This window comes from Vulpes lagopus, chromosome 1 (genome assembly GCF_018345385.1).
Source record: "Vulpes lagopus strain Blue_001 chromosome 1, ASM1834538v1, whole genome shotgun sequence".
In the NCBI taxonomy this organism is placed as follows: Eukaryota; Metazoa; Chordata; class Mammalia; order Carnivora; family Canidae; genus Vulpes; species Vulpes lagopus.
This window is the reverse complement of record NC_054824.1, coordinates 177,865,812-177,889,044: the sequence shown is the minus strand read 5'-3', so window position 1 is coordinate 177,889,044 and position 23,233 is coordinate 177,865,812. Positions and strand designations below refer to the sequence as shown.

At 50.3% G+C, this 23,233-nt stretch overlaps 1 protein-coding gene across 13 annotated transcripts in view; it reads right to left on the bottom strand.

Annotated features, from left to right (window-relative positions):
- Positions 1 to 23,233, bottom strand: part of LAMB3 (laminin subunit beta 3) — a 131,426-nt gene that overhangs the window by 14,893 nt on the left and 93,300 nt on the right. For all 13 annotated transcript variants that reach the window (XM_041757823.1, XM_041757847.1, XM_041757846.1 and 10 more), the window contains 8 exons: positions 22,479 to 22,633; positions 10,942 to 11,056; positions 10,336 to 10,409; positions 6,377 to 6,568; positions 4,938 to 5,001; positions 4,385 to 4,578; positions 2,017 to 2,137; positions 1,066 to 1,254 (listed from right to left, as the gene is read on the bottom strand). In XM_041757823.1, the coding sequence (XP_041613757.1) occupies positions 1,066 to 1,254; positions 2,017 to 2,137; positions 4,385 to 4,578; positions 4,938 to 5,001; positions 6,377 to 6,568; positions 10,336 to 10,409; positions 10,942 to 11,056; positions 22,479 to 22,633 (1,104 nt within the window). The remainder of the gene's footprint in view (positions 1 to 1,065; positions 1,255 to 2,016; positions 2,138 to 4,384; positions 4,579 to 4,937; positions 5,002 to 6,376; positions 6,569 to 10,335; positions 10,410 to 10,941; positions 11,057 to 22,478; positions 22,634 to 23,233) is intronic.

Genomic DNA, 23,233 nt, shown 5'->3' with positions numbered 1-23,233 from the left:
GGGGAAAGGAGAAAAAATGAGTGGGAAATATCAGAAAGGGGGACAGAACATGAGAGACTCCTAACTCTGGGAAACGAACTAGGGGTGGGGGAAGGGGAGGTGGGCAGGGGGATGGGGGTGACTGGGTGACGGGCACTGAGGGGGGCACTTGATGGGATGAGCACTGGGTGTTATTCTATATGTTGGCAAATTGAACACCAATAAAAAATAAATTTATAAAAAAAAAAAAAGAAACAAAGTGCATATTTTCTTCCTCCATCTAAAAAAGCCGGGCTGGGATGGCTTCAGTCCGCTCTGCTCTCTCTCCTCTCTCACCCGTGGGCCCCTGCGGGACACGCTGGGTACTGCTGGGTGTTCCATGCATACGTTCCTTCAGGAGCCCTCTCTGCAGCATCACCTGGCGTGTGGCTGTCATGGTCCTAGGGCCTGAGGACCTAAGGCATCTCCCTGCCACCGAGGAGCTCTCAGTACTGGGGGAGGTCGGAAAATACAGAGCAAACCACACCACCGCGTGGCAAGGGCAGCAACACATACGTGGACAAAGTGCTTGGTCCGCCTTTTTCACTAGGGTTTACACTGCCAAACAGCGTGTGTGTGTCTTGGCAGCAGGAACTGCGTCTGATATTTACTTTCGTGTCCCCTGTGTCCAAAGTAAGGGCTACATAACTGTTGATGGACGGATTGATTGATGGTCCAGAGAGGTTAAGTGATTGGCTTAGAAGGGCACAGCTAGGGCAGCCCGGGGGGCTCGGCGGTTGAGCACCTGCCTTCAGCCCAGCGCCTGATCCTGGGGACCCAGGGTCGAGTCCCACATCAGACTCCCCGCAGGGAGCCTGCTTCTCCCTCTGCCTGTGTCTCTGCCTCTCTCTCTGTGTCTCTCATGAATAAATAAATAAAATCTTTTAAATTAAAAAAAAAAAAGACAAAAAAGAAGGGCACAGCCACATTAAAACAACTGCCTGCAAGTCCTGACAAACAGCCAAGGCCTTGTGCTTCCTGAGGGCTCATGTGTCCCCAGGGACATGTGCTCTGGTGATACCCGGGGTCCCCAGAGCCCCTACTCACGGATACAGGTCTCCTGAATGGGGGCCCCTGGACGCCGGTTGCGGAAATAGTGCAGCTGACACCGCTCACAGTTCTTGCCCTCCGTGTGGTCCCGGCAGTTGTCGCACACACCTCCATGTGCCCCCTGGCTAGCGGCGAACACCGCTGGGTCGAAGTGACAGGTCTCTGAGTGCCCGTTGCAGTCACACCCTGAAAAAGGAGAGTCCCAGGGCTGACCGTAGACCAGCACCGCTTCCATCCACAAAGCACGTTCCATGCTAACGCACGGGCATCTCTTGCAACTCTGCAAGGTGCTCAGGTCTAGGACATGGGGAAACTGAGGCCCAGAGAGGGCTTGTGTGACTCCTTTAAGGTGATAGGGCCAGGAAGAAAGTAGTGTAAGAAGTCAGGCCTCCTAACTCCCGATGTGGGAACTAACCCAAGAATAACATCTGGGTTGGGCCAAAGAGGGAGCCCTTTGAATGGTCCATCCCAGCCCTCCCCCATTGCCCGCACGGATCTCCTGATGGGTCACTGCCTGTCTCTGGGCTGGGGACCCTTGTTTCTCCTACTTGTGCAGAGAAAGGCCCTGACTCCAGGGGGCCCTCTGAAGTAGGGAACGAGATCCGTCCTACACTCCTACACAGGACAAGGCACGTGACGGGGACAGAAGAAAGAGGATCTGGGGAATCTGGGGATATCATAAAAGCCATGTGGCATCAGTAGCACACACCAGCCTTGGTCCCTTCAGGCCTGGCTAAGAAGGAGGTCTGGGGAGGCAGAGGGTGGTTGCAACTCAAACTCTTTCCATCCCCGCAGAGTAAGGGGAGCTTACGCTACAGGGGTGCAGTCAAGTTGGATTTAAATAATAAAGAATAGATTCTCCCTGCGTCCAGGTAAGATCATTGAGGCCCACCGGGGCCAGCACCCCACCCAGCCACTACAGGGGAGGGGGTGAGTCCAGGGCCATACGTTGGCATTCATGGGGGTCCTGGTCCTCTGCAGGTCTCCAGGGCTGATTGTTGTAGAAGGGCGCACAGCGTTCACAATTGGGGCCAGCAGTGTTGTGTTGGCAGACGCAGACGTCATGGACCTGGGAAAGGGGCCACCAGATATCAGGACTAATTATCAAAGGACTGTCCCAGCGATGGACCGTCTACCTTCCACCCACCACTCAGGGTCCAGCTCAGACCCCACCTCCTCCAGCCGTCACTCAGCTCCAGGGACACTCCCAGCTGCCTGCTTGTGTGCTATCGTGGGTGTATTATGTGTGCGTGCGTGCACGTACCTGCCTTTCTCACCCACCTGGGCTTTTAAAAGCTCATTCCTGGGGCACCCAGATGGCACAGTCAGTTGAGCATCTGACGCTTCGTTTCTGCTCAGGTCCTGATCTCAGGGTCGTGGGATCAAGCCCTGTGTCAGGCTCCCCACTCAGTGCAGAGCCTGCTTGGGACTCTCTCTCCCTCTCTCTCGTCCCTTCCCCCTACCCCGTGCTCATATGCGCTCGCTCTCTCTCTCTCTCTCTCTCTCAAATAAATCTTTAAAAAATAATAATAATAAATAAAAGCTCATTCCTTGGCCCTGGACATCCCCATGATGCCAAAGCAGCACCTGGAAGGGGCCCGGATACCCCTACTGGCAAACTACGATTCTAGAACTTCGTGGGCCCTCTGGAGATTTATATTCCAACAATCTTTTGACTGTGACTGTTTGGCTAATGGGGCCGCTATGATCAGTTGTTAGTAGACTCATTAAGATATAAAAATAGAGCAGTTATTATGTGCCCATTGTCTTCCAAATTGAGCCCGACACCCTCAGCCTGGCATTGAAGACCTGTACCGTGTACGCCCCATCTTCAGTTCCCAGCCCGAACAGCACAGCCCAGCTGAACCTCCAGCTGCGTCCTGCACGAGCCCTGCTTTTCCCCACCTCTTGGCCTTTACCAAGATGTTTTTCTTTCTGCCCGGAATTCCCTTCTTTCTCCCCCTCACCAGTAAGAACCTGCCAGCTAGAATGGCACCTTCTTCACCAGCGCCCCCCGCCCCCTGCCCCAGTTCCTCTAATTCCGAGGATCTCAATCCTAGATGCAACTCTACAATCACATGGGAAGCTTTTTTTTTAAAAAAAAAAAAAATGCCATTGCCAGGCCCAATTGGATCTAAATCGCAGGGACAAGGCCCAGACATGGATACTTTTTTAAAGTGGTGATTCGGGGGTGTGCCCAGATTCCAGAGCCCCTGGGGCCGGGCGTGCCCTGTCCCTCCTCTGCAGCCCGCGGCACATTGTATTCCTCACCCGTCAGCAGTCCTGTTGGGCCTGTGCTCTGCTCATTCGTCTCCAGGCCCTAAGAGATGACACATTCCTGGAGCCGGTCTCCCTCTGGCCTCCTCTGAAGCCCTGGGTAGGGGCTGGCCCAGGGGTGGGAAGGACGAAGCTGCCCAGGGCTCATTTCACCTGTGTTGCCCTCGCAGGCCATCTTATAGGATTGCCTTATATGATCGCCAGGGGAAATGAGCTGCTGTATGTTAACTGGACCGAAGCCCCAGCTTCCGGGCCCAAAGTCCTGTCTCCTCTACTGGTGGTGCTCACATTTGGTTTGGAGGCAAAACCCCCAGCCAGGGTGGCTGGTGAAGCTGGAGCTTCCCCCTCCCCTCCCCGGGGCCTCTGACTCACCCACTCTGGGGGAGACTCTGTTCCCTCTCCCTGCCCCCGATCTCGCCACTAGATGGGACTCTAGAGTCCCCAAAGCCAGGCCTCTAAGCCTCCCCGGGAATGCTGAGAATCACCTGGAAGCTTTAAAAACCGATAATAGAATTGGAATATCTGAGGATGGAGGTTTGGGCAGTTTTTTTTCTTTTTTTTTTCTTTCTTTTTAGCTCCCTGGCAAGACCCACAGATGTGCGGACACGTAACTAAAACTCAAACCACTCCAAGCCATAAGGCAGGCTTGAGGAAGCGCTACACACTTCTGCCCTTTGAGGCCATGGTCACTTGGGACTCGTTTCCACCGTTGCTAAAATGTCAAATACCCAAGTCTTACATTTAAGGCCCTCCCTGTTTCTTTTTTTTTTTTTTTTAAGATTTTATTTACTTAATCATGAGAGACACACAGAGAGAGAGGCAGAGACACGGGGAGAGGGAGAAGCAGGCTCCATGTGGGGAGCCCGATGTGGGACTCCATCCCCCAACTCCAGGATCACGCCCTGGGCCAAAGGCAGGCGCTCAACTGCTGAGCCACCCAGGGATCCCCCTCCCTGTTTCATAGGAGCCCCAAGAATGGCCTGAGCCTGCCGTTGGCCTTGCCCTCTGCCCTCTGCCCTCCCCAGCCAGGAGCTGTCACCTGCACGGTGGTGGAGGGGCCGGCGGGGGCTCCGGGTTGCGGGGCACAGCGGTCGGCGTGGCCGTGGCAGAGGCAGCGGCCCTGGAGACGCAGCTGGGACACGGCGTAGTAGGCACTGGGCGGGTGGTAGCCCCTCTGGGGCACCGGGGCCAGCCTGGTAAAGTTGACTCTCAAGTTTGTGATTTCCCCCAGCTCTGAGAGGGGGCATGCAACAGGGAAGGAGGGGGGAAGGGGGAGGGAAGGGAAAGAAAGGACGTGAGCGCAGAGTGTGGGCCTCCCCATCTCGCCACCCCATCGTCCCTGCCTTCATAAGGGAGGTGATATCAGGGGCCATCCGCCTCTGCCTGCGGCCCTCCCACGACAGAAAAGACTCGTCGACCACGCTGCCCGTGGAATAAGCAGGGTATTACATCCCACCAGGCGGACAGGAATATGAGAGACCCGGGAATTTCTGAGACTCAAGCTCCAACCAACCAACCACGTCAAGTCCCAGGGCTCCAAATTTTGCTCCCCACCCCAGGTCCACCCAAGCCAGAGGAGGAGCCACACTGACCTCGAATTTTTTGACTTTGAGTGGCTGGGATCCCAGATGCTAAATCCATAATGTGAAGCTGAACCTGCAGAGAGAGGGCGAAGAAGGGAAGGCCTGGGGTAGAGGTACATGGGGTACCCCAAGCTCAGAGGAAGTCTCCCTTTTCATCTGTCACACTGCTCACAGGCCCTACCTGGAACCTTGAGGTTGCATGTGACTGTGCATGTGAGGCCTGCTGCCACCCTGGGAGAGCGAGATGATCACTGGGCCCTAAATGTGTGTGTGTGTGTGTGTGTGTGTGTGTGTGTGTGTGTGTGTGAGCATAGACAACTCTCCTCTCCACTTGAAAATACAGATAGCCCAAGAACTTCCTGATTTCTGAGTCAAAACCAGTGGTGAGATATATAACGTACACACAAGGGTTTAGGGGATAGTAATTTTCCAAGCACCTTGGATGAATGAGAAGGTCCAGGGCGCAAGGATTCATGGATGCGCTCACCACCACCCTCTAGACAACCCCCATCTCAACTGTGTTTCTCCTTTTGAATCCAAACAGCTCATTCTATGGGATTTCATCTGCCTATCCCAGAGTTTTCCTGACAGCCCTGCACGAATCAGGAAGAAGTCCCATGTTTCAATCTGGCATGTAGGGAACGTGGTTAACACGGATGTGGGTTCGACTGTAACCCAGGAGGACTCGCTCCTGCAAAGGAAAGAGGCACTGCCCATGGGGAGGGCAGCGCCCGGAGCACTGGGCGCCCAGCAGAGCTGCTCTGAGGGAGCAGGAGCCAGAGAGGGGAGGACAGAGCACAAGGCCTCCCTTGGGTGGCAGCGGCGGGGAGGGGAAGGGTAGTTACGAAAGAAATGTGAGAAGCCTCCCCCCAGGTAGGAGGAGTCGGGGAGCAAGTCCTGAGCTGTTTCCAGAGGCAGGTTCTCTGTTTCTCACTCAGGGTTTAAGGTCAGGTGACCTGGAGCTGTGGCTTGTACCTGAATTTCCCCAAGGACCAGGTGGAGGGATTAAACTGAGAAAGCTCATTCTTGTGTTAAACCCTATCAAGGTGAAATCAGAGCTCAAATTAAATTTGTGCAATTTGCTTACTTGAATCTAAACCAACCATCTCACGCTCCCTGCACCGAAGCAAAGTGCATTGTACCTTTTCCACTATGGGGACGTGCCAATGGGCGGGGGACGGTGGCCAAGGGGGAGGGCAGGGTTGGGTTATGCGGTGCCCTCAATGTGTTTTTGAAATATTTCTCCTGAGTAGCAAAGGGGACAAGTGGCAAATATTCTGAGCGTGGCCAGGGAGCAGGAAAGCTAGCATGGCACACCGAGGGGTCATCTGGTCTCCAGATGTTGGGGAACTGTGTGAGCAATGTGATGTCAGAGACCTCACACACACACACACACACAAACTCACACACACAACCCGTGCCTGTTTTTCAGAGTCCCCTCTACCTACCTTCCCCCCTTCCGGGCGCCCGTTAGGCCTCTGGGGCAGGGACTGGCACCGAACATCCTGCCAGCTCTGAGGCTGGCCCTGGCGGACCCGAGGGAAGGTGGAGGCGCAGTCGGCAGCCAGGTACTGGTACACCTGCCAGGTGTTGCCGAAGTCCGAGGAGCGCTCAATCAGCATCCCAGCGGGCATGGGCCCCTGCAGAGACACAGATAGGGTGGCCGCCTGAGTGACTGATGGGAAGGGGCCACCAAGAAAAGCTCAAGATGCACAGGTGGTTCCTGAGAATCACAGTGAGGGCGCGAGAGGGAGCAAGGCCTTGGGTCATCCCTGTCCAATGCTCCTGATAGACACTGGCCCCATCAGATTTTCCCCAGGGGAACCGTGGAGACCAAGAGAAGGTGATCTACATTCTAGACGAATGGGATTCCTAGCTCAGCCCACCACCCAGGTGGCCAGGCCAGAAAATTATCCCGCTACACTTCCCACAGCCAAGTGTCCGGGCCCTCCAAACCTCTCTCCCCACTCCCCTGGAGAGGTCTTCCTAGATGACTACCTGACTGTCACTCCTGCTCGAGCCCCCTCAATGGATCTGGATTAGCTAACGATGAAATGCAAACTTCTCCACGTGACATTGTGTCCTTCCTCCCTTGGTGGTTTCACCCATCTCTCAGGGTTCTCAATGCTGCCCCTAGGTTGACGGCTCCCAGCTTGGACCACCACCTCAAACCATGGCTTCATAAACCCAACCTCCAAACCCTCATCCCCCTCAACTCTCCAGTAGGTGCCACCTGAATTTCTCTGTTGTTCACTCTTACCTTGGTGTCACCCACCCCCACCCAGCACATAGACTGTGTCACTCTTCTGCGAGAAACCCCAGAATCAATTCCCACTGTTCTTTATTTTTCCCAGCTTTATTGAGATAGTATTGACATATATACACATTTAAGATGTGCGGTGTGGGGATGTGACACGTGTAAGTACTGCCGAAGGGTTATTGTAATAGGTACACACCCATCCCATCCCCTCACATAATTACCATTTTCTGTGTGTGATGGTAACACTTAAGATTTCCACTCTTAACCACTTTCAGGTATATAATACAGTGTTACGTAGTCACCATGCTGTCCACTAGATTTCTAGAACTTACTCATCTTGTAACTGGAAGCTCATGCCCTTTGACCAACGTCTTCCCATTGGGCCCTTGCTCCCAGCCCCTGACAAGCACCATTCTAGTCTCTATGGCACGAGCTCAGCTTTTTTAGATCCTGCATATGAGAACACGTGGTGTTTTTCCTTCTTTGACTTCTTTCACGTAGCAGAATGCCCTCAAAATCCACCTATGTTGTCACAAAAGCCAAGACTTCCTTCTTTCTTAGAGCTGAATATCCCATTGTGCACGGATCTATGGCTATAGATTGCATTTTCTTTGTCTGTTCATCTTCTGATGGACACTTAGCTTGTTTCCATGTCTTGGACTATTGTGAACATGAGGGTACAGGTATGTCCTCGAGACAGTGATTTCATTTCCTTCTGATATATAGACCCAGGTAGAATTGTCAGATCGTAGGGTAGCTCTGTTTTTAGTTTTTGGAGGAACTTCCATATTACTTCCATTCGTGGCTGCACCAATTGACATTCCCACCAACAGTGCACAAGGGCTCCTCTTTCTCCACATCCTCGCCGACTCGTACATCGTGTCTTTTGGATCACAGCCGTTCTAACAAGCACGAGGCAATGTATCAATGTAGTTTTGATTTGCATTTTTCTGATGATTAATGGTGTTGAGCATCTTTTCATTTGCCTACTGGCCATCTGTGTGTCTTCTTGGGAGACATGTCTGTTCAAGGCCTCTTCCTTGCTCTTCTTGAATGAGTCCGAACTCCTGCCCAGGTCCCGTGCTATGTGGGCCTGTCCTCTCACCTCATCTCATGTCCCATACACCTTCATCTTTGCAAGCTCTCAGCTGCATCATATGCTCCTTCTTTCCTCAGAACCTTCGTTCAGATTGTTTCTTCCAGCTGGAATGTTCTTCCCCCTGGTGGGTTCCTTCTCATTTTTTGTTTTCAGCTTAAATGTCACCTCCTCATGAGACTCTTTTGTACCTATGTAGCACACATTTTTCTGCCCACACTCTGCCCACCCTACCTCATTCTAGCCTTTTGTTTCCTTCATAAATGTCACTACAATTCCCAATCATTTATTTGTTGGCTTACTCCTTTTGATTCCTCTCCCACTAGACCAGGGTTTTCCAGTCTTTGGCTCTGTTACCGTTTGGAGTTGAGTAATTCCTTGTGTGGGCTGTCCTGATCATCATAGAATGGTTAGCAGCATCCCTGACCTATAAACTAGATGTCATTAGCACCTCCACAGTTGTGACAACCAAGAACATCTCCAGAAACTGCCAAATATCTCCTAATTAAGAACCACTCTAGTAAATGGCAGGCTCCCATCTGTCTTGTTCAAGTTGAACCCCCAATATCTAGCACACAGGAGGCACTTAGTCATTTGGTGGATGAATGGATGAAGCTTTAGTCTACTTCCCTCCTCCCCATTTATGTCTGTAAACTCACTTCTCACCAGCTTATAGCCTTCCACATCCTTCCTTCTCACCATCGTATACACATTTTCCCCTCTAGACCCTATATGTGCATTCCATTGCTTCCTCCCCAATTTTATACCTTCTTGCCTCTTGTCTCCAGGCCTTTGCACTTTATGATTGATTCTCTTTGTCAAGAATGAAATTTGCCCTTTGCCTGGCTTAAATTAGTGGCCTTACAAAGGTTCACCTTTTCCCAGGCACCTTCTCTGACTCACCCCCCAAAGACAGACCAATTGGGACACTCCTTTGTATTCCCAGCACCACTTCCTACCAATATCAGAGCACCTGTCATACCTCCTCACTGTCAGTCTTTGTCTTCCCAACATGTACTAGAGCAGTGTGAGAACCATGATTTAGCTCAATTCATCTTTCTATCCATAACATCTGGCCCCAAACCTAACATATAACCAGTGTTCGATATGTGTGTATCAAGAATGATCAAGAAAAATGAATGAGTGAGTAATGAACAAGCGATGTGACTAACAATATCCATCCAGATGCATGTTGCCCTTCAAAGTTGTCACCTTTAGAGACTAGGCATTTATTCAAATTATACTGCATTTCTCAAAATACTTTTGACCTTTTCTTGAGCAGAAAATCTCAGAGCTAACTTTCTGAGTCAAGGAAGAAATTAGATCCTATTGCTTTTTATTCACAGCTCATTTTAACTCCTAAAAATGACATCACCCTTCGTGATTATCTAATCTTATTAACCAAGCTTGCTCCTTAAATATTTGACTATTTCTGTAGAAAGAATAAAATCAAATCTCCTCTGAAAAAACATAAACGACCTGTGACAAATGAACAAAAATATTCCCTCCCAAAGAAGTATCTCAGGAGGCTAGTCTAAAAGCAGAATCCAAAAGCACTCTGAGAAGCAATAGCAGTGAATAAGTACATGGCCCACCAAGAGGGCTACTCCAAAACCCTATCTTTCATAAGGATGGGCCAGTTATTGGCTGTCTGTTAAACTCAGTCTCATCAGCAAAATTATGAAACATACCAAGAAGACACAAATGTATAATAATTGACCAGGCCCAGTGGAATTGGTACTTGGCAGAGCTGAATTAATTAGATGGATGGATTGAGGATGAGGGATTCAGAGAGAAAGCGGATATATAACCACTGCGTGGCCAGGACAGGGGCCTGGAGGTGCCACCATACTCCCAGGAGTGGGCCTCTGCTGTCACCACAATATAGTCTTAGAGTAAGTGTCATCTCAGCTTGAAGAAGTGAATCCCACCTACCATGTGGTGTCCTCACCCCAAGCCTGGCTAGACAAGGACACTATGCTCCCCATAAGCCCAAGCTCACATGGCCCAGGGTCCCCTCTCCTATCTGCTACCATCCCCAGGAAGCATACCTTAAAATCCATCAGGATGTCTTGAAGCTGGAACCTCTTATCCAGGTCCAACTGCAGAGAGACGGGGTTTACATCTAGAAGGACAAGAAGTAGAAACATTAGACCAGAGAAATTTTACCTTCCTGCTCTGAGGAAGGCTCTGGACTCTACTAGGTCTGGGAAGTCAGAAACACTAACCTCAATCTTCTGATTTCCCTCTTGGAGAGGAATGGTACCAACATGCTTCTCCTTGTATTTCCTACTCATGATCCTATCTGTCCTCTGCCAAATTTCCTTCCCATCACCTCTTGATGACCCTAACACACTGAAGGATTTCAACTTGTCTGTTCTACGAGCTTCATTCCTTCAACGACCTCATTGTAACCAAGTGGGGTGAAATAAAGGCATCCCTCGCTCTTTTTACCCTTTCCTTAACTTCCAGCCAATTCTTCTACCTACAGGATCTGAGAGACTTCAAATATAGAGGCAGAAGGTCTGTCAACCACGCATGTCCCACCACATAAGAACCGCTTGGGACACTCAAAAGCGTTCCCAGGTACCCTCCAACCACCCTCATCCTTTGGGACCTCCCACAACTTTAGACCCCTGGAGATGGGCAGTGCTTACCATTCTGTGACTGCCACCAGCGCATAGGGCCCGAAGATGAAACCACATTCTCCACTCGGTGACTGTTGTAACTGTGAGGCAACCTAGAGTCACACTTGCAGCATTTCATCTGCCACTGTGAGACAGGGAGACGAGAGAGCCTTGTGGGTGGGGTCCACAGAGGACTTCCCCCCTGCATCCTAAGAGCCTAGAACATTCTCTCTGTGGAAATCCTACCCCCAGGGATCCACTGGTTTCATTAATACTCTTGGAAGGATTGGCCTCTTAAAACAAGGCTATTGGTCATCTTTGAATGTAATTCTTTTGTGTCCCCCCTATCACACAGCTAAGTAGACAGTGAATAGGTGTTATTGTCAGGAAAGAGGTGTGAAGTGGCATAAAAACGTTGGTACAGAGCACTGTCTCAAAGAAAAACTTGAGGGTTGCCTGGGTGGCTCAGTCAGTTAAGCATTGGACTCTTGGTGTTGTCTCAGGTCGTGACCTCAGGGTTGTGATATTGAGCCCCATTCAGGCTCCATGCTCAGGGTGGAGTCTGCTTGGGATTCTCTCTCTCCCTCTCCCTCTGCCTCTCCCTCGACCCCTCCCCCAGTTTGCTCTCACTATCAATCAATCAATCCATCAGAAATAAATAAATAAAATCTTTTTTAAAAAAGAGAGAAATTTGAAAAGAGTGTCAAGAGCAAACAGAAGAAAAGATGAGGAACTCCCTTTAATTTAGTATCGTCTATGTACTAGGTAGAGGTTAGGGAGTTTTATATGTCATCTCACCTAATCCTGGAAGCTCTGGGGGAAAACCAAGTTTCTGAGTATCAGGGAGAGGGGGCATGGCAAAAAAGGACAAAGGAATTTGGGGTTCCTATCCTACCTGTGGTACCTCATTTTCTAGGCTGTTTTCTCCTCTGTAGATTGGGCGGAGGTTGGAATAGAATCATTCACTCAATCATTCAACAAAGAGTAAGTGTGTACTATGTGCAAGACCCTTCTCTGGACTCTGAAGTTATATTAGTGAACAAAATAAAGACCTTGCCCTCGGACAGCCAACATTCCAGAAACACTTGGATAATCTTAATTTTTTTTTTATTTTTATTTATTTATGATAGTCAAAGAGAGAAAGAGAGAGAGGCAGAGACACAGGCAGAGGGAGAAGCAGGCTCCATGCACCGGGAGCCCGATGTGGGATTCGATCCTGGGTCTCCAGGATCGCGCCCTGGGCCAAAGGCAGGTGCCAAACCGCTGCGCCACCCAGGGATCCCAACACTTGGATAATCTTAAAGGTGTTCCAGCACTGGCATCTGGAACTTGAGAACCTTCCCAGGTTTGGCATTCCCTACCCACAGAGAGAATGCAAGGGTCCCCAATCAAATGGAGCATTGTAGTTAGGTGGTCCCAAGGCAGGGATGCATAGGACAGGGAAAGCTGCAGCCCTGGGGCTGAAAGTAAGTGGCCTTGCATGAAGATATGAAGATGGAGGCCAAAGTGGGCAGCCAGAAGGAAACAGCCTCACTGGGGGGCTCCCCTCAAAACCACACCTTCCCTGGCCTGACCATGCCCTGGAGTGAGACAAGAAACAGAACCGAACCCCATGGGCTCCACAGCAGGCAGAGATCACCAAGTAAAAGAACAGGGCCAGAGGACATGGCCTTTGTTCTCTTAGTTTATGTGCGCGCGCACACACACACACACACACACACACACACACACACCCCCCACAGAGACGGCATGACCTTGCCCCAGCTCCCCCATGCAACACAAATGAATTCTGTTTTCTCTGAGTAACCATGGTACCAGACCTTGTGCCCAGCGTAAAGAACACTGTTCGGAGGGCTCCACATTCACCCACGAGTAGAGGCACAACTTGGACAAGAGCCTCACTGGTCTGCTGCTCCTTCTGGGTGGGTGCAACTGTCCAAACAGCCCCTGCCTCTGCTTTACCCTGAGGCCTCCACTCACCAGAACCAAGCTTTGGCTTCTCCCAGGCCTTCCAGCTCCTGAACCTCTGCCCTGTCCAGGGAAGGTGATAAGCTGATGTCTTAGAACGGATAGCATCTGCAGAACTGATTAATCTGCGGGTCAGTCCTGAAGGGATTGGGCCATCGCCTGGGGTCATAGAAACTCCTCGCCCAACACCCATCTTCCCACTCCACAGCTGACAAAGCTTGGGGCAGTGCAGAAGCAGAGGGGAGCCAGGAGTCCTGACTCTTAGAGCTTCTTCTTCCCACCCGACCTTCCAGCTCTCACCTCTAAAATAAGAGACTTGTCACCCTTCCTGGTGCTTGGAAGTTTCCTCATCAGCTCTGAAAGTGCTTTATTTTCTTTAAGATTTTATTTACTTATTCATAAGAGATGCAGAGACAGAGGCAGAGACATAGGCAGAGGGAGAAACAGGCTCCCTATGGAAGCCTGATGTGGGACTCGATCCTGGGACCCCAGGACGCTCAACCACTGAGCCACCCAGGCATCCCTCAAAAGTGCCTTATTAAGCAATAATTTTGTGATACTTAATGTTCAAACAAGGGCTGGCACATGAGCCCTGTAGGGAGCACTCCCTGCCTCCCTCCTGGTCACGGCCCCATCTACTCCTTGCCCTGCCACATTTTTCTTCATAGTACATGTCTCCACTTAAAATACCATGCATTTATTGTCTATTTATTTGCTTATATTATTTGTTTTCTGTGAGCCACATATGTGCACTCCATGAGGGCTTGCTTTCCTCTACTCCCAGTGCTTAGAAAAATGCCTTGCACATAGTAGACCCTTAATACTCATTGAATGAAGAGTAAATACTCAATAAGTAAATAAATAAATATAATAAAGAGTAAATGCTCAATAAGTGCAAGTAAAATAACATTTTTTTGAAGATTTTATATACTTATTCATGAGAGACACAGAGAGAGATGCAGAGACATAGGCAGAGGGAGAGGAAGAAGCAGACTCCTGCAGGGAGCCTGAGGCGGGACTCGATCCCAGGACCCCGGGATCACAACCTGAGCCGAAGGCAGACGCTCAACCACTGAGCCACCCAGGCGTCCCTCAATGCTAACATTTTAATTCCCTTCCTGCAGTCAGGCAGTTCAAAAGGAGAAATGGGAAAGGAGGCAATAAAACAGCAATATTATGTGACAGAGAGCCCACCATGGGCCAGGTACTGTACTAGGAGTTTGAATACGAAAACCTATTTAAGCCTCACAACAGCCCTATGTGGTAAAGACTATTAATCCCATTTTATATATGTGAAAGATGAGGCTCAGAAAGGCTCATGACTTTTCTACTAGTGACTGAGAGCCAATGTCAATGTCAACACCAGCACCAACCCCAGAGAGAGGGTCCCTCACCTCCTCCACCTCCCCTCTCCTCCTCTCCCCCTCTCTCCTTCTCTCTCCCTCCTCTTGCTTCTGCTAGGAGGCCAGGTGGGTGCACGGACATGACAGGAAGCATGATAAAGGGTGACAGCCTCTGTCTCACTCAAAGGGCTTGGCCTGACCCTGCAGCTGACCATGGGGGAGCCTAAGGTGGAAAAAGCACTTTGGGAAGCAAGCTGGCTTCTCAGGCTGACCCAGCTCAGTTAACACAGAAACTGTAGATGTGTCAGTGGCTGAAATAAATACCTGAGCACTTAAAATAATCCTTTCTGGGCAAGAGAAGCCTTTTGCTGGAATCTGACTCTCCTCCAGGATCCTATTTTGGTCCCTGGCAATGAGCGTGCCCTCTCCCCACTCTGCGCAGCCTCGCGGGGGCAAACTTTTCCACTCCCATCCTCTGTCTGCACTCAGCACATGTCCCGCAGAGAGACAAGGGCCAGCTGCCTTCCGGCCGCCTGTCACCAGAGCTCTCTCCCCAGCGCTGCTGGGACCTGATCCCGGCCTGTTCCCTGGCCAACAGAACGCCAGAAACAAGGCTCTTTCTTTCCTCGGGCCTGGAGCACAGGAGCTAGAACAGCTCAACCTGGAACTGGAAATGACCTTGATGGTCCCAAAGGATGAAATATTATGTAACTATTAAAAAGACTGCGCACAGAAGGTTTTTAATTACTTGGGGTTGGGGGTGGGGGGATGTGGACATTGTAAGGTTTTATAGGAGAACAAACGTTGGGCATGAACGTATCTATATCATGATCTCAAATATATATATTTCAAGGAATAGAAAGTGTTTGGAAGGAAATATCCAATAAATTAGGTGATATCCAGTCAACCTGACCTACAAAAACGACAACCACATGCAGCTTAAGCTAGTATGTCTGGGTAATAGGATGACAGGGAACGTCTTCCCTTATTTGTTATGCTTTAATCATTTTAACCTTTTGTACCTTGTATATTTGCTATAGAGGTGCCTGGATGGCTCAGTGGTTGAGCGTCTGCCTTCGGCTCAGGTTGTGACCCTGGGGTCCTGGGATGGACTCCCGCATCCTGCTCCCTGCAGGGAGCCTGCTTCTCCCTCTATGTCTCTACCTCTCTCTCGATCTCCCATGAATAAATAAATAAAATCTTTAAAAAATATATTTGCTTTAATATTCAGGAAAATAGACATGTCTATAAAAGAAAACAAACTAAAAAATGTCCAGGGTGTTCAGTATGGGCTTTTTACCCTGCCTGCTGGCCCAGGCCACCCAGTGAGCCCAGGGGGTGCCCCATGCCCACCCCACCTTCCTTCCACGTGTGCAGGGCACCGAAGGAAGATCAGATGCCCTCATGGGCTTAAAACCTACGTGCTGCTTATCATAGAAACATAGCTAAAGGAGGGATTTATTGCAATCCTTGGAGACAAGCTAAGCCAACAGGCTCGGGACAGGTATTTTAAGTAGCTCTGCTTGTCAACCAGCTAGCTGGATGGAGACCTGAAATAGAGCCGCTTACGGCAGAAGCCCACGTGATGACAAGCTGCTAACTTCCTCTTTCCCTGTGGGCCTCAGTTTCTCTTTCTATTTATTCTTGCATGCCCCTCTGAGTATGTGTCTAAATGTGTGTGTGCGATTCTCAACACGAGGCTCTTCCCCTCATGGGTGCTACGTGCCTCCATCACTCCTGGAGGTGGAAGCTCTCAGCTGCAGCAGCCCCCCTCCCTGGGGTCAACTGGCCAACGTTCTCCTGGCTGCGCTACCTCAGAGACAAGGCATTATTATCAATTCAGCCTGTCAGGCCTCTAGCCAGTTTGGCTCCTACTTGCTCTCCATCTGGAAAGGCTGGGCCTCTTCCCTTATCCTGGAGCTTTCTAGAAGCTCAGCAGTCTGGCCGGAAGACAAACCCTCCCAGAGAGGTAGGGGGAGGGCAAAGGAGCGAGCAAGAGCCAGCAGGAGCCTGAAGCGCAGTGGAAATAGGTGGAAAAGGGAAGGTAAATGCAAATGGAAGCTCTGTGCCTTTGTAGAACATGGAGCTGATTCGAGGGGGAAATAGGAGAACAGTCTCTAGTTGTCATGGCCCAGCTCCCTCCCATGAGCGAGCCAGAGGCTGCCTGTGTCTATCTAAGGAGATAGCATCAGGGTCATGGCTGCCAGCCAGCGCCGAAAGAAAGGAAGCCAGGACAAAAAAAAATCCAGCTGCCTGCAAGAAAAGCCATTCTCTCCACTTGAGCTTCCTCGTTGGTAATATGCAGGCGTGGAAAAAGATAATGAAATTCCTTCTTGCTCTAACATGCTATTAGAATTCTCCCCTACTCCAGCTTATCTGCCCAGAAGTTTAAAACACTCCAAATAAGAATTCAAAGGAAGGAAGGGGAGAAAAAAAAAAGACACTAGCCAGATGCTCTACTGTAGAAATACTCCTCTCAGCGAAGTGAGCAGAAGAAGGAGCCCCTTAAGGCCGTGGGTCAGCAAGGCCTCCTTCAGACCCCACTGGGATCCGCAAGCCTCCACTGCTCTCGGTCAGCATATGTTGCGGGTCAAGGTCAAAAGTCCGGTTCTGCTGTGGTGCTGGGAACCAGACAGTCCCCACCCCCAGTACTGTCGGGCACTTTCAACTTCATCTTCTCTCTTGTCATGAAGTAACACCTTCACCAAAGCTTTAACTCAACACCGCTCTATCGCCACCCAAACGAAGCTCAGTAGGCTGACTTTCTGCAGCTGATTAGAGATGATGTGTACCACACACCCAGAAATTACACTGCACCAGGCTCTCTCCTGAGCACTACACATACATTATCTCATTTCACCCTTCCAAAATCTCTGATGTCAGTATGTTACACTAAATGGTGAGTATGCTCATTGACACATAGGAAAGCAAGTCTTAGAGAAGTTAAGAAATGTGTCCGAGCCCATAAAGTCGGGAAGAGATAAAGCAGGGATTTCTGTCTCAGGGTGTCTGCCTCTAAACCTTCTAAACCTTCTAGCTCAGTTCTAATTCAAGTGGTCACTTGGCAGCCACTGGTCGGGGCCAGTGTTGGTTGTCAGGATACTCCCTCCTTACTTCCTGGGGAAGGACAGCTTTAGCCCCAGCCTGGACCTCTCTAGAAACATATTCCCCCAGACCGGAGTGCAGAGAACTGCTTTGCCTCCCTGGACCACTGCAGTCTCTGCCAGTGACCATGGTTCCTACAGCCCCTGATGACAAAGAAGCAAAGCAGGTCTGCTAAATGTTGCCCAGAGACTTCTAGGGACCTGGGCCCCAATGGGGTGAGAGACGAGGCCTGCAAGGTCTGAGATCACTCGGGTTTGTCCAGGCCTTCCCACTCCATCCTTCCTCTCTCTTCTGTCCTTCTAGCCCCATGCTACCATACTCCCCAGCCCATAACCACCAGGACCCAAGAATATCACATGCCACCAACCCAAGCTTTTTTGCTTCCTTCTGATGGCAGCACTTTCCCTCAGTGTCCCTATCCACATCCTTCTATCCCTCAAAACTTATCCATCCTGGCCTTTACTTTCTTGGAACCCTTTACAAAAGCCACAGCTAATTTCCTGCTAAGCAAACCCTTGCTAAGATATAACGGTTGATGATAGATTGATATGGTACCTTTCCCAAGAGTGCTTGTATTCAAATAGGGAATGCAACAATGCTTCACCCAAGAGAGTGAATCCCCAATGGTAGGAGCTTTGGAAGTTTCAGAACTGCCAAGAACTTCTGGGAAATGGGAGGGCAGACATTTTGGTCAGAGGCAGTCTCAAAGTACTCTGTGGGTAGAGGATAAGGAGCCCAGGATCTATATGAATACATCCTCTGCCTACATATTAGCCACGCAAACATCCAGAAAACAGACAGTTGTCAAGCCAAGAAAGGCAGTGCTCACTGGGGTGTGTGCATGTGGATGTGGGTGCACTTACATGCGTGTGTGTGTGTGTGTGTGTGTGTGTGTGTTGGGGTGGAGGGGATGTCAACTGGCTACTGCTCCTCAGCTTGTTTCCAAGAGATAAAAATGACAGCTGTTTGGTTTACACGGCTAATTAACCTGAGGAATGCACTGTGTTAAACTGTTATTAAGGCAGCTGGGTAATTAAGTTTTCGCCCAGAAAGGGAGGGAGTGGGAGATAAATAAAGCATTTAGGGGGAGCAGACACAACATTGGAAGAGACATTGTCAGAAACAGAAATCAGGGCTGGAAAGCTTCCGGGCAAAATGCACTGGTTCCTGGGAAGCCCGAACCAACCCAGAGATGACCGAAGGGTACAGCTCAGCCCCTGCCAGTACCTGCCTGAGAGAGACCATGATGAACCCACGGGGTCACACACAGCCCGGCCATCGCTGTGAAGCAGCCAGAGATGCGAGAGCTGAGCAAACACAACGGCCAACTAACCCAACTCCATTTCATAAATGGAGAAATGGTGGTCTAGAGAGAACCCATGACTGGCAAGATCACATCCCTAATCTAAGTGTCAGAGCCAGGATCAGAACCAGACAGTCCCCACCCCCAGGTAGGGCGACTTCGCTAACCATGATTCCCTCTGGATTCCCCAACAGTCCACTGCAGACCAGACTGGCAATGGCCACCTTGGAAGCAGAGTGGGCTGGTCCAAGGATGGGTTGATTTCGACAAGTGCGCGAGTGTGTGTCCTAATCAGGGAAGAAATGCTCAGGAGTATGATTCACAGATGGGGCAGCCTCTGCACATAGACACAGATGCTAGGAGGCAAGTGTATAAGGGAAGAGGGGATGGAACTTTTAGTGTCTTGTAGACACTAGCCCCATGGTCACTTTGCTCATTCCCTTATACAGTCCTCACGATGACTCATGGGACTAGGTGCTGTTGGTACTCTCATTTTTCAAATGAGGAACTGATGTTCAGGGAAAGCACAGAAGGGAACAAGGATAAGGGGGCAACATGGAAATGCCTTGAGCTTTAGGGGACAGTGAGTCTACCTGGGGGTTAGTTAGGGACTAAAGGAAGGAGACCAAGGAGATGGGGCCATTTTGGTAAAGAACAGCCTGGGCCCAAGCTTGGATAGTTAGAGGGCAGTCAAGGCAGACAGGCCTAGGAAGGGCAAAGTTGAGGGTGGGGTACCCAAAGACTCAGATGGTCAAGTCCGATATCCATTGTAAGGGTTGCAATACGGACCCCAAAACCACAGAAGCAAGCCCTTGAGGCTGATAGGATTTAGCCACTGAGACCAAATGAGGAAGAGGACGTAGCATGCCAACACGCAAAGACTGGCCCACAAAAAAGGAGCCACACTCTGAGATCGGGAGCTGGGAGAGACAATTTTGGAACTGGAAGGAGTCCCCACACTCCTGTAACTCCATCCCACTGAGTCCTCCCGGGGTTGAGAGCAGGGGAATGCACAGTGCTGAATGTCCAAGAGCCATAAATCTCTAAGGCACTTGCATTCACGCTACATCAGTGAAGCAGGCAGCAGGTGCTGGGTGAGGTTATGCTTGGCTCAGGGCTCGCCATGTCCCGGAAATAGAACGGAGGCACTAACCAGAAGCTTCGACTTAAGGAAAGTATATATATACGGGGGCAGGAGCTGGTAGGAAAGGAGTGAGGGGGAGAAGGGAGAGGGGTAGACACCAGGAATAGAGCTCCGCATCATGCCTCATCTCCAGCTGGGGCTGCCCAGTACCCACCCACCCCCATCTCTAAACTACTCAGAAAACTCAACACTTGTGTGTTTCCAGCAGAAGTTTGGGGCCCCAGCACACACCCAAACCCTCCCGACAGCACACGGAGGTCACAAGCGCCACCACATGAAGCACTGTGAAAAATTAATTGAGATAATTTGTATAAAACTCTGAGCATGACGTCTGGGACACATAACATGTGCCTAATAAAGTATAGGTGCTAAACATCTCATTTGATAATAGAATACGTTAAACTTAAAACTGAAATTGGAAGTCAGCAGAGTTAAAATATTGACTTCAAATCTTCATCACAGCGCCACCACTGTGCCCAGTGAGGATTCGGGATACATCTGCACAGAGCCCTGGAAGTGACTCGGTGTCTTTAGTGTATGTCTTCATTGCTATCAACCAATAGCCGCTAGGAGGTTGGCAGTTAAGGGGGAGACAAAAGGGGAAATGGAACAGGGAGAGGTGGAAGGTAGGGGGACAGAAGCTGGCTCTCGGCAGTCAGCTCCTTCCCAAAGAAACTTGGGGCCAGGAGCAGACCTAAAGACCCTTTCATCTAACGCTCACTCATGGAAGACGAAGTTAAGTCTTAGAGAGGGCTAACAGCTTGCCCAAGATCACACCACGAGTTAGTGGTGGTAGCCCTGGGGCTACACACCGTCTTACAGATGTGGTAACCTCTACTCTTGAAAAGAGGTTCATGGCTTTATTCCCCCTTGTAGAAAGGTGGAAAAAAAGCCAATGCATCTCAGCTTTCACAGCTGCAAAATAGCTGAGATTTATCCATCTCCCGGGTTGCAAAAGTCTAGACTTCTCTTTTGCAAGCACCGTTTTTGTTCTCAAAAGAGCAGGGAAGGGAGTTGGCACCCTGGGGCATCTGAGAGAGGCAGAGGGCAGGCCAAGGTGAAGCCAAAAGCCCAAGGCTTTGGGGACAGAGGCCGTCCGGCAGGGGCTTTGTGCTTCTTCCTGCTTTCCCTCCTAGAAGGTGGGGCAGCTCCAGGAAGGAAGTCAGTAGGTGTCTCCCTAAAATGTTTAGACATGGCTCAGTGGCACAAGATTTTGAGGGCATGTAGGAAGGGGGCAGCTAAAACCATTCCATTGGCCAGAAATCCTAATGGTGCCAGGTCCCCTGGTGCTCATGGAGAAATCTGGGCCCACAGGGAGTACTTGCCTTATGCTGGCCATCTTACCCAATACTGTCAAACTGGCTTTCCCACATCCAACTGGGTGAGATGAAGAAACTACAGCCAGCTCTGTTCAGCACCTCCAAAACCACTACCCAGTACCATCTGCCATTAAAGGTCGCCAAATGAACACTGGAGACTTGAAGGGCAAGGGCCCTAGCGGCAGTATCAGATGCCACCTCTATCATCCCAAGGACAAGGACAGTCCGGAAAGAGGACATCACAGAGAACTCAAGTCTCCTTTACGACAATCAATCTCTCTCACTCGCCTTCTCTCTGTATTTCTCTCTTTCTCTCTTTTTCTGAAGAGACTAGAGACTCAGTGAAAACTACTCCCTCATACATTCCTTTGTCCAAACCTTTGGTTTCAGGGTAGAAAAAAATGGCCAAATGAGACATGCAGCCGGGGAAACAAGAAAACACTAGGTGATTTCAACTTTGGTAAATACGGGGCACCAAGAATGACCTACCTCACTGAAGAGAAAAGAAAAGAAAGCCAAAGTTTCTCCAACAAAGGTCCAGAAGCATGTAGAAGAAAAAGCACAACAGCTCTTTGAAAAACTCAAGTGCCTAAACAGGGAATATTAACTGACATAAGTCAGTGTGTCTGAGTTTCTGGATTGTTCAGTTTGTGTTCTTACTTATCAGCTGAGTCGCTGAACCCCCTTGCTGGCCTCATCACTTCTTGGCCTATCTCGCTGATTTAGATCTTCTAACAGCAGTTTGGATGGTTCCCACTTTGCCTGAGGGGACCACTGGGGCTGAGGGGTAGGTAAGTTGGCTCTTCATGCACGGCACTTGCAAAACATAGAAGGTAAACTCCAGCCTATGAGCATATATTCTCCCGTTAGCTCTGTCCACACTCATATCCCAACACCGGCCAGAGAGATGGTGGCAAAGGAGTGACCAGGGCACAACTAACTCAGTTCATCCCGTGGCAGGAACACAACCCAGCGCACACATCCCACCACCTGTGCTCCATCAGCCTTGACTTGGCCTACCCCAGATGACGCATTAGACCCTCCATTCTAAAGGATCAATATTCATCTGATTGTCCATTCCCAAGACTTGAAAAACTGGCCTCCCCATGCCCGGAACACTGAGGACAGACTCCAGCTTTATCAAGCAGAATGGAGAAGAGAGGCAGCCAGTCAGCTAATTCTGAGTACGTCTTCTCTTGCCCAGTGAAGGAGAAGTCTTCAGAGGCAGAGATCTGGCCTTAGGCTTTTCTTGCACTGTCCACAGCTCATGGGGCTGCGGCCATCCCAAATACACTCTAGGCATTCTGGGAGCAAATGGCAGCCTCACCCAACCCCACCCCACCTCGTCTTCTCCGGTCTTGGAGGCCGCGCTGGTGGGGGCCTACCTCGCCATACTGGGTGCAGTAGGTCTCAGGCTTGGTCAATCCACAGGTGGATGAAGCTCGGAGAAACCGGGTCCTCCCAATGAGCAGGTCCCCAACAGGTGGATAGCAGGCCCCACGGGAGCAGGCTTGCTGGGCACATAGGAAGCTGGGCCAGACTGAAATCACAGGAGTGCTGGGAAATTACCTACAGAGAGGAGGCCAGGCCACCCCAGTATTCCCCCAGGGGAGCAAAAGTCAACAAGACTAGACCCTTTCCCTCACGGGTGCTCCCACTTGGTGGTGGGCCTAAGGATTGGAATCCCGATGCCGTTAGGTTAAAAAGCTGATTTCGTGTTCTGTAACCCATAACTTAGCAAGGAAAGGAGGAGAAACACTGGCAACCAGAAATCCTGGATGATCTTGAAATGTGGCATCCATATGTGGCTTTTAGAGTCAAGTCACAGGCACACGCTCGGCCACCAGGACACACTCTTCAACTCCTTCACTTGCAGCCTGGCCCCTGTCAGCAGCCAGAGCAGGGCCAACTGCTCACCATTTGTGCCACACTGGGAGATACCTGCATTCTTTCTGGTCCTTTATCTGCAAAGGGGACCCAGTCACAGTCTGGGACTGCCCGGCTACAATCTGCTGTATAATCAAGCTATGATGGCTCTGGAACCAGCCAGAGAGTAAAAGGCTGGGGAATTAGCTGTGCAGGTCTCTCCTGGGAACCACGAGCCACCCTCGGTAGGAATAAGAAGACACTTGGGAGCCTC